The following is an 11327-nucleotide window of genomic DNA, read 5'->3' on the forward strand; positions in this document are numbered from 1 at the left end:
CTAAATAGTGAATAATCAAAAGTGTTCACTGTACTCAAGTTACTCTGACTAGTGGAGATGGCAGGCAGTGCCTAAAGGTAAATGTTTTTTTTTTCTTCATTTTTTTTATCCAATTCATTTTCTCCCACCTCAGACTGCAAAAGGAGAAATGGCTCCTTTGAAGAAACTAATCATTGGCCCAAACTGACTGAATAAAATCGAATGGAAGATTTTTTTTTTCTCCTTTCAGAACCTGCTGAAGAAGCCAGTGGCATCAGAACCAGGCTTGGAACTTCAGCAAAGTGAAGTGGTCACAAGGACTTAGTTAATAACTTTGAGCACTTCTGTAGTTCATCCTTTGAAATATTTCTGTATATTATTTTAACTGGTTTTAGAGCCTGTATTACTATTACATTTGCATCTCAAAGTATGCAACTGATATTAATTGTTGTTGTATTAGGTTGTTTAACTGCATAATAATTGCATTATCAATACCTGGTTTGACTCAAACAGATTTGTAATTTCTTAATTCTTATCCTTCCTTCTGTTAGCCTTAATGACTAGCACATAATCAGTCAGTAGTTATTGTAAAAAAATACAGAGAATTGGAGATGATGAAGCTTATGTGTTTAAAGAGTTACAGTCGGGAAGTCAACTGTGCATGCTCTTAGCCAGCTATAGGTAGAGCATACTTGATGTTGAAAACAATTTACACATGATTATCTTTTTTTCTTTTCTTCTTACGGAAGGGGCAGGGGGGTGTAATTCACCAATATTAAACCTAAATTGTAAAGTCAAAAAGTTTGATTTAACATCATGCTAGTGACTAAATGCAGTTATAGTGCTGAAAAGGTGTGGTTTTCTTATAAGAGTGCACCTCCTGTCTCCACTGAATGCACTTAAAAGCTTGCTGTACACAGAAAAAAGAGTCTAGCATCTTTGGTTTTCTTCTTTTGCTGCTAACTGTACAGTTAGGTGTCCCTGTGCCCACCCTAGTTCTCCCTTTTCTATTGTGTGTACCATTTCCTCCTTTTTGGGGTAATATTTTTTTTCTTCTGGGCAAGTTTGCTGAATCAGTGCAGATTGGAGGCTGCTTAAGATGCTGATGTAAAAAAAAAAAAAAAGGTTTTTTTTTTGGAGTGTGTATGATGTTTGATAATGACCAGGGAAAAAAAATCAAAACATTTTAACAGATCAAAACTGTACCACAGAAAAACAAGCCTTAATTGTAAAGCATTAGTATTGATCAGTCAAGTAAGACTTTAAAATTACAAATTCTTCTTACTATGCATGAGTTTTTCCATACCTTTTGATGTGTTGGAAGACTTGCAGCTGCTCTGGAATAAAGTGAAAGAGATAGAATACTTTAAATAACTACTAACTATCTTCAAATTATTACATGCAATGGTAGGGGTAAAAGTCCTTTTAATAAAGAGTTTCTATTGTGGGGTTGCTATGCTCTTTAAATCCTTGGATGTTCCTATCACACTGAAATACAGAAAGTAATTTCTTAGCGTCACAGAATGGCTGAGGTAGGAAGGGACCTCTGGAGATCGCCCAGACAACCCCTTGCTCAGGCAGGTTGCTCAGGGTTGTGTCCAGTTGGGGTTTGAATATCTCCAAGGCGAGAGACTCCTCAGCCTTTTTGAACAACCTATACCACTATTTGACCACCAGCACAGCAATTGTTAGGGCTTTTTTGTTGGGTTGGGTGTTGTGGTTTGATTTGGGTTTTTTTTTTTTTTTGGTGGGGGTTTGTTTGTTTGTTTTTCTTTTGGCTTGTTTTATGTTTAAATGGAACTTCTAGTATTCCAGATTTTCCAGTGTCTCACAGCTGAACAATATCTGGAAATACTCTTAATATGTACTGTGTATCTTTGTTGCAGATCATATTATTAACCTCATTTTCTGACAGATTTAATGGGTTGGGGGGGGTGGATGGATTTAGGATTTGTTTTGGGGTTTTTTGTTTGTGTTTTGGGGTTGTTTTTTGGTTTTGTTGGGGAATTTTTTTTATTTTTTTTTTTAAGGGTAAGTTGTTCGTGTAGTTATTTTTGAGAAGGTTTTTGACAGTGACACTGGTACAAGTCTGAGGACTAACCATAATAAAATATTCCAGATGAGAGTGAAGATTTCCAGAAACTTGCAGAAAGAGAAATCGCCGCCTGTGAAGAAGAGATAGCTGAACTGAAACAGCAGGTTAGAATACCCTTTAAAAGCCTCTATTTCCTTGCCATTCTTTAAATTAACTAAGCCTGCTTCTTCCTAAATTTTTGAATCAATACATCTTTATAAGTAGGTGCTATAGTTTTTCTTGCCTGAGTGTACCTTTATGGATGTCTGGCTTTTTTTATCTACTGGAAACATTAGACTTGTGTAGTATCACCCACACTAGCGGTTTTGAAAAAAAAAAAAGGGGGGGGAAAAGGCTTAATGCTATGTAACTACTTTAGATTCTACCTTATATAGGTTCTACGTATGTTGTTTAACTTAAAAATAATGATCTTCACATTTACGTACTCTCTAAACAGTTACATATTCTGAATGTTACTGGTGAAGCAGAAGCTGGTATTGTCACAATCTTTGTTCCTTTAACAACAATTCAAGAGTCACTTTATACATATTTTTGTAAATACTTACGATTCTGACAAAAGAAGTCTGTGGAACAACACATCACCTTAATGCTAGTAAAGGAAGGTGACTGAAAAGCATTTGCAAATCATCCAGAGTTTTGATCCAGCCTACAAAATTGGGATACAGTTTTTTGGTTCTAGGGTGTCTTCTACAGATCAAGATAAGGCTGGCTTTCCCTTTTTTCATAAAGAAATGAATAATACAGGTCGGTTGTTGTTGGACTGTCCTCCTGAACATCCTTACTTTCTTAGCTCTGCAGTGGAGACCAGGTTGAAAGGGAATCTGATAGGAAGGGAGAGACTCCGCTGGCTTGCTAGAACCAGTGTGTATACTGTAGTGTCCAAACAGTGCGGTGCTCCCGATGGGTAAAAAACCCTGTAAAGTTTTGTTGGTCGTGCAAGAGACCGATGTAGCTCCAACAGCTGTGAACAAACACAGGGAACATCCCTCCCCACCTCTTCCTGACTGCTCCTTCTTCACTGCAAGAGGCATGAAAAGCCTGTCCTCACAGCAACCAGCAAGTTAGTGCAGAAGAATGCAGCCTAGATCGATTACAGCATTTTTTACTGTCTCGTTGGATAGCAGTGTCAGAGAGAAGTCTTAGCTGGGTGTTTTTGTATTCACAGATAGTATTGCTTTTGATTCCTTCAGAAGAAACAGACAAGAGTGATCTTGTCATGGAAGTAACCGCTGGAGTTGGAGGGCAGGAAGCCATGCTGTTCACCTCGGAGATATTTGATATGTATCAACGATATGCTGCCTATAAAAAGTGGAAATTTGAAATATTAGAATACTTTCCCAGTGAAATAGGTCAGTAATGAAAATACTTAATCTTTGTAACTTTTTAATTTAAGTCAAAATGCTCATTCATTTGACACTTGAATTTCCAGACTACAGGAAGCTAACTTGCACTAATTTTATTTTAGAAATGGAAGATTGTTTAAATGTCTGAGTACAATTTTCCTCAGCTTCTGTGTTTGAGAAAATACAGAAATTCCACTTCAGAAGTACTATTAAAATACTAAAGTGCTAAAAAATAAAATTTGTCTTTCAGTAGTTTCAAAAAGTAGAAATGAAACTAAGTGGTTGGCAGAAGAAGATTCAGAAAGTGATGCACATATGTTGTTTTCGCTTTATTTTTTTTTTATAAATGCAGATTACTTGAACTTCTAATTTGGATATGCTGTTCTGCTGAGTTGCTTAGAGTTTTTAGTGTTTCTACATCAGTTTGCTGGCAGGTTGAAAATCTGTTCATTATTATGAATCCCTTGGCAGAGAATATAATTAAAACTATTCTTGAGGCTTAATCTAGAATACCTTGAATTTATCTGGATAATGTCATCTGCAGATTTATATGAGGAAATGGGATGTTTGGGTGTAGCTCGTCTGTAATGGATGATGAATGAACAAAGTGGAGGAATTGTGGAGACTCTTAAAGGAGAGATAAGAGACGTAATTATTTATGAAAGTTTTCAAGTAAAATTTCACAGATAATCAGTTTAACAGCTTGATGTCAGTAAAAGGACATGTTTCTCCTTATGGTCTCATTGCCTCTCTGCCTTGCCTCTCTGAGCAGTCCTGCCTTTTTCTTTTTTTTTTTGTCTGTTTTGGTGACCTTTCACTTAAACTGGTGGCAAAGGCTTTGCTTTTTATGACTGGGATAGTTTTTTGCCTAGTTGATGTGTTAATTCAGTTCTCATGAGCCTTAGAGATAGCATAGGATAAGCAGCAACATGGGGCTGAATGCAAGTAGCTGGAAAAACTGGATCTTCTGGTGATGATGAGCTGTGAAGTTGGTTCACTGTTTCTCATGGAACAGTGTCTTTGCAAAAATGGGGATTGATAGGTTTACACAGCAAACTGAGGCAGTGACACATGTTTGTTAGTTCTAGTTTAATCCAGTTAGTGTATAAAGTTGTTTCACGAAGATCAGGCTGCTGTCTCTATGTTACTGCTGACTTCTTTGCATTGGCATTTGTGATTATGCGTCTCTGCGGTCTCATCACCAAGTCAATCCAACTGGAAAATACCACAGCCCTCTTCCCTCCCAACCCCCATCCCCACCCCCACCCCCGATTAGTTTTAATGTAATTCAGCACAAGAGGAGAAATGCTTATGGAGGGGTGGAGGCAGAACTGTGTGGCTACTAATGGTGGCAGTGAGAAAACCAGGACCTCCTTCCAGCAGCAAGAGGTTCAATCATCTTAAGCCAACTGTGAAACTGCAATCCAAAACATGCCCAACCAGTGACAGGGATTTGGGGTTTTGATTGACAGATTGCTAGCCATGTTTCTCAGCAGGCTAGATTTGCTAAGTCTGTCTGCATTAACAGATCTGCAGGCTTACTGTTATTGATGCTGCTTGAGTAAAGCTAGCACATTTTGCTTACTGACATGTTGTTGTAGTGGTAATGCATGTATCATAGTGGGTATGGATCAGTAGGTGGGCCCATGTGCAGCTTGCTTCTCCTAGCTCAGATTGGATGTGGAACTCTACCTATATTCATACTATCGTCAGCATTTTTTTCCTTTGTTAATGAAATGTTGAAGAAGAAATGAGAAAAGAAAGGATGTTAGGATATGCAGTCTGTCAGACACACTAATCTTTTTTTTTTCAGTCAACACAATGTAATTACTTTGAATCCGGATGTGAGATGCCACATAAATGATTGCAAACTCAAGCCCTTGTTCTGTGCACGTGAGCTTTCAGAATAGAGAGGAACACATTATTTGAAAGGGGCAAGCACATAGTAAGAGCTAACCTTTGACAGGGTAATATTTGACATACCTATGATATGTCTGCCAGGGTAAAGGGTTTGTTGAACTATCATTGGATTTAGCTGAACTTCATATTAAACCTGTGTTGGTAATACTTGATTTGAAGCGATATAATCTAAATACCTGTCTTTTGAACTAGTTTCTTGGTCATTTCATGTGAAGCACTATAGTGCTGCTGGCACACTGTTGTCACTACTAACTTAAGCTCTCCTGAATGTCACAGATGTGGCTGCAGCTCAAATAGAGAGTGTGATTAAGTATTTAAATGGTAAATTCATAATTTTAATAAACAAATGACAATGATGTCTAGATACAGTGTTTGAAATATACAGCATAGAACCAACAGGTTTTTTTACAGATTTACAACTGGTTTTCTTATGTATTTAAGGTGGCCTAAGGCATGCCGTTGCCAGTATAGCAGGTCTTGAGGCTTACAAGTACATGAAATTTGAAGGAGGAGTGCATCGTGTTCAGCGGGTACCAAAGACAGAAAAACAAGGACGCATCCACACCAGCACAATGACTGTTGCAATATTACCCCAACCCACTGAGGTAATGTTTATCTTTTAGTATAACAGACTTCACTATGAGCAATGTTTTTACATCCTGTATTGTTGATACCAGTGTTTTCTGTCTCTCTTGTTATTCTCTCTTAATGATATTTTAAAAATGTTAATTTTAAGCTAAATCATATTTGTTTGTTTATTTTTGTCTAGGGAGTGAAATAAAGAATTTCTGTGCTTTTTCATAATCATGATCTCAAGAAAGTCACTGGCAGTTTGCTTCACTGTGACTTGAAAATTCACTCTGTCTCTTGCATTTTTTAAAGGCTTTACTTTTTTTGCAAAGTAACAAGACTGATTTACTTTACAGAGCTCATAGAGATTTCTTTTAGCACCTTTTCTTCCTCGTTTTTGTGGTGTCCTCACTTTTCCCTCCCAAAGTGTATAGGTGATAACTCATTCTCGCCATGTTTGCTTAGTTAAAAACAACTGGCGAAGAATTAAAGCTTTGGTTGATCTTTGTTTCATGTTGACCTAGCAAACAGTCAAAGATGTTACTCCTTCCTATTATCTCCCAAAGTTGTATTGCTCCTTCCTCCCACCCATTCCAGAGCCAGCAAAGGGAGTATGTTTTTTATCTAAAAACCATCCGGTCAAGTTCAAACAATGGTTAACCCTTCTGGAAGAGGGTACAGAGCTTTCAGAAGAGGGGAAAATCTGTGCTAAGGGATGGTTATGCCTTAGGCTACTATTTGTTTGATTTCCCAGCTTCCATCTTGTCGCATTCCAATTTGACTACAAGGATTTGTTAATACAAGTGGAAGCTAGCTATCACTCATGAACATTAAAAAGTTTGATCTTGCCTGAACGTGCTGTATAAAATAAACCAACTTTATATGTCTGAAATCTATCTAGAAAGAAACAACATAAATTTGTTCTTTCTTTCCTTTTTTTTCTTTCCCCCTGTCTTCCGTGACAGATGAAGCTGCAAATTAATCCAAAAGATCTACGGATAGAAACAAAGCGAGCTACTGGAGCTGGAGGCCAGCATGTCAATACCACAGACAGTGCTGTACGGATAGTTCATATTCCAACAGGTGGTGTTTTTTTTTTACCTTAGTACAAGATCAACATTGCAAAACTGCTGTCAGAACTTTTTTTTTTTTTTTTTTTTTTTTTTTTTTTTTGAAACAATAGGTTTAGTTTCAAACCTGGACAACAGTAGAGCGGAGTTTTCATGTAGTTTTCATGTGTGTTTATAGTAGTCTAAATGCACCATCGTGTATCCACTCCAATTTGTCATAGTGAAGATTACTGACTTAAGTAGGTAAGCTATCCGTTTCGCCATGGAGCATGACACTCTAAAAGTGTCCAGATCAGTTTCCATGAAAAAAGTTATATTTATGCTTTCAAATAATGGAAAAGAAACTGAAAAAACAAAATAGGTTAAAATCTGATTATTGCCTTCTCTTGACTAGTCTCTGAAAGAGAGATTGCTTTATTTACATATTAAAATGTTGCTTTTTATTCTAGAGAAATTGTTAAGTTTCCATTTGTCTGCTGGCTTCTTTCCCATAGATTACATGCATAATTAGGAAGCCCACCCTCACAGCATAGGTTAGGAAACAGGAGTGATAAGATACACCTTCAAATACTACCTGATTTTACCTATCGTATTTTTTTTTCTTAATTGCCATTGTTAAGCTTTTTACTTCCTTTTGAGCAATCTACAACAGCTGCCTTGACTTTCAATGCTTTTTAACTTTTCCTCTCCTCTACCACAAACATTAGTCAGGTTTTACAACCGCAGGGTAATCTCAAGTGCTCTTTATCTTCACGTATCCAGATTTTTGCCACCGATTTCTTCATTTTTATTGAAGATATTAATCCATTCTACGTTTGGTGCATCACCTCAGCAAAGCAGAAGGTAAACAGTGGAGAGGACAGAATTGTGTTGAAGACAAAAAAAGTTTTCCAGATTCAAAAAGTTTGGATTTCCTGCATGTTTGGAGAAAAAAAACCAAACCTAAAACAAAACAAAAAAACCCAAAACAAAACAGCAAATTATCTTATTTTTTTTACTGAAGGCAGTTATTAGTATTCATTACAGAAATCTTACGTTCTTTTGCACATTTTTTTTGTGATTATGCACTAGAGATTGTTCATAGAGGGCTTTGTGTCACTTTATCTCCTGACTTTTTGCTTTTCCACCTTTCCCTTCCTCATTCCTTTTGATTTCTTTTCCTTTACAATTGTCCTGTTACTTCTACTTCTCTCATCCTAGCTATTTTTATAAACCTTCACTGCAATCAGAATTATTTGTAAACAAGTCTTTTCATAAAGTAATACTATTCAATCTCAGAAAAGCACACTGTAATCTTATGAGAGTTACTTAAAATAAATCCAAATAAGAAATAGCTTTTGCTGTTTTATGCATGTATTTCTTCTCCCTTCTCCTTTCTTAGGCTATTCATTTCTCATCTTAACTTGAATTATATGTTTTGAGGGGAGAAACTACACCTTCATTTTTTTAAAAGAAAATTGTGCCCACGTGTATATTCTGGTCATATTCTATATACTCATCTCATGTATTTTATTGCTCCTTAAATTCTGAAAAGTTGCAATTATTAAAGGTGTCTTCTGTAAGTCAGTCACACCATATATCTTTTATTTCATTATCTACCTGTTGTCCAAATTTCTTGCCGTATGGGTCAGAGCACCTGTAGAACTCAGCCTGCACTTCTCTCTGAAAATATATCAGTGAACGTTAATAAGCCTGGACTTCTACATTCCCAATCCAAAATATGTATTGAAGAAAGAAGCAGCTTATTGAAACATGGTAAAAATCTTCTAGAAATTGCAAAAGTATGTGTTAATGTTAAGTGTTAAATATCATGGTATTTTTGGCAGGGATCGTGTCTGAATGTCAACAAGAAAGATCTCAAATTAGAAACAAAGAGAAGGCTATGCAAATGCTATGTGCTAAACTGTACAACGCCAAACTGGAAGAAGAAACCAAAAAGAGAAACAGTGTTCGAAAGATTCAGGTAAGTTGCACTCAGTGAAAACTAGAATTAGAAGATATAATTCTCTATGAGCATAGGTTATTGGGGTAATTCCTGTGTTGAACTGCAAATAGTAAATGGAAACATAGAGGAACATGAGCCCAGGGAGGACTTACATGAGGCAAAAAAATCACATTCTACTTCAGCAGTAAAGGTTGTCTATTAGCCGGACTTAACATTTCAGTAGTATATACATTCTAAAGATCTAATTGCAACTACTGAACTGATCTGAGTACTGTGTAACTAACATATTTTGATTAAGTATGGGAAGAGAAAGTTTTTGCTTTAAATGCATAATCAATAGTTCATCTTTTTTATAAAATGATGATGGTAAATTGATTCTTCTTGTTTGACAGATTGGGACTAAAGGAAGATCAGAGAAGATCAGAACATACAACTTTCCACAGGACCGTATTACTGACCACAGGATAAGCAGATCAGTGCATCATATTGAGTGTTTCATGCTAGGAGAAGAAAAGCTAGATGAAATGATACAAACTCTGAGAGAATATGCTGATTATGAATCTTTAATGGAAATTATTTCAGAAAATGAAAAAAACCTATCATGAACATTGGTCTTTGTCAGCCCATTACAACAGATGTGGACTTCTGTCTGCAAAGGAACTTCTTGGCGCACCACCCAGAAAACTCAACTGCTTTTCAGATCCTGAAAGACATTACAACTTATTTCCTCATCACTGATAAAGTTTTCTTACTTGCTAAGTAAAAGTCTTTATTACCTTCATATAAGACATTATTGCTGAAGCAGTCCACTTAAAAAGTAAATGTATTTGGGCCAGAAGTAGCTGCAGTTTTTAACTTTCTCCACTGGGAAGATGCTGATACACCACTCTTGAAAGGTACGCATTAAACGATCAGCTATATCTAGTTCCAGTTTTCATTTAAACAATAGTTTAAACATCAATACGTTGTCAGATAGCTTACTTGACAGGAAAAGAAACAAATGCTATTGTTCGATGGGAAGAAAGTAATAAATGGCACCACTACTGATCTGCATGTTTGTTAATTACTTACACATGGCATGGGAAAGAGAGTCAAAGTGTATCTCCTTTGTGTCTTCATGACCACACAGCCCTTATTAATAAAGACAAAAAAGAATGTTTAGGAATATCACTTGTTCCAGGAAAAGAAAAACACAAAGCTGTGGAAGCCAAATCACAAGTTACATGAATTGATTTTGAAAAGGATGTTTCTGTTCTTCAGTCAAAAGAGAAAAGAATCATGACAATATTGTTTGGCTGGTATTTCCATTTGGCTTCAGTTCAGTTTCTCCTTTATGTTTTTAATTGACTCTCCAGTTTATTGATTTTTCTAAATGTTACACAGTATGAATGGCATCTTACTGGTTTTGTCTATTTATTTAAAACATTTGATCTGTGAAAACAAAGTAAAACTTTTGCCTTTCCAATTTGCTGATATATGTGCACGTGTTTACAGCTGTGGGTAAAGAAGGCTTTAACTTTTATTTTATGCTACGTTTTACAATCCCAAATCCATAAAGCAATACAAACCCTGCAGCTTCTATGACACATTATCCCATTGTGTACTGTACCTACACACACAGAATGTATCTGAAGTATAAATACCAGTAAATAAGAAATTGGAACCTAAGGAAAAATGTTACCATGAATATACGAGTGTTCACTTTCAGACTTCTAATTAAGACTAGTGTAAGAAATCAGAATAGGAATAAACAAGTTTGCTACAGATAGCTCATAGAAATGCATTATTTAAACATCCTCTATAAAAATCAACCAATTATTATCAGTTTACTATCTTCCTTTATTACATTTGAGTGCAGCTTGAACCACTTCATGTCAAAAGACTACATAGAATCATTTGATACATTTATCAGCTTTGTTTTCTAGGAAATACTGCATGGTAACTATGATTAAGTGCCAAATCTTTAATTAAAGATGCATATATTAAGTTCAGATTAGGACTGTCTATGCATAAGGTGAGGCATACATGTTTCCTATTGGTAAGTGTGAGACCTAGGCCTAGATTTACTAGCAGATATACAACTCCCAGCTGGCACATAAGAAAGTAAAAATAAACATTGATGCATTTTGTGTGTAAAATAATTAGGTAACGATTGGATCAGAAATGAGGACTGAAGTCTTTATTCCTACCAGATCAGTACTGTAAATGGAAGACTACAAAGCCTTTGTGACAGTCTTCCTGACTTCACTTAAAGTCAGGCTATCTAATGCCAAGTGATGGATGGAGTTTGTGATCTCTTCTCTTTGACTTGAGCTTCATACTCCTCTAGACAAGCAAGGGCCATCAGCCAGGTCTAAGCACTGGACTACTGCATGAAATTTACCTAAGCGTTGGGGTCTTTGTCA

The 11327-nt window shown here is 36.2% G+C and overlaps 1 protein-coding gene across 1 annotated transcript; it reads left to right on the top strand.

Moving 5' to 3' along the window:
• The first annotated feature begins 2103 nt into the window (after nt 1–2103).
• Nucleotides 2104–9687, top strand: MTRF1L (mitochondrial translational release factor 1-like). The gene is made up of 6 exons (XM_010014906.1): nt 2104–2178; nt 3240–3423; nt 5779–5942; nt 6873–6990; nt 8804–8940; nt 9315–9687. Exons 2-6 carry the CDS (start codon nt 3291–3293, stop codon nt 9525–9527), a joined length of 765 nt encoding a protein of 254 aa, XP_010013208.1. The 5' UTR covers nt 2104–2178; nt 3240–3290; the 3' UTR covers nt 9528–9687.
• Nucleotides 9688–11327: the final 1640 nt, after the last annotated feature.

This window comes from Nestor notabilis, unplaced genomic scaffold (assembly GCF_000696875.1).
Source record: "Nestor notabilis isolate BGI_N333 unplaced genomic scaffold, ASM69687v1 scaffold27255, whole genome shotgun sequence".
NCBI classification, from domain to species: Eukaryota; Metazoa; Chordata; class Aves; order Psittaciformes; family Psittacidae; genus Nestor; species Nestor notabilis.

Excerpts from the sequence above, each read along its gene's own strand:
- MTRF1L (XM_010014906.1), top strand. The coding sequence starts at position 3,291 with ATGGAAGTAACCGCTGGAGTTGGAGGGCAGGAAGCCATGCTGTTCACC. Across the intron at positions 3,424-5,778 it reads ATACTTTCCCAGTGAAATAG|GTGGCCTAAGGCATGCCGTT; the intron begins GTCAGTAATGAA and ends TATGTATTTAAG. Across the intron at positions 6,991-8,803 it reads GATAGTTCATATTCCAACAG|GGATCGTGTCTGAATGTCAA; the intron begins GTGGTGTTTTTT and ends TATTTTTGGCAG.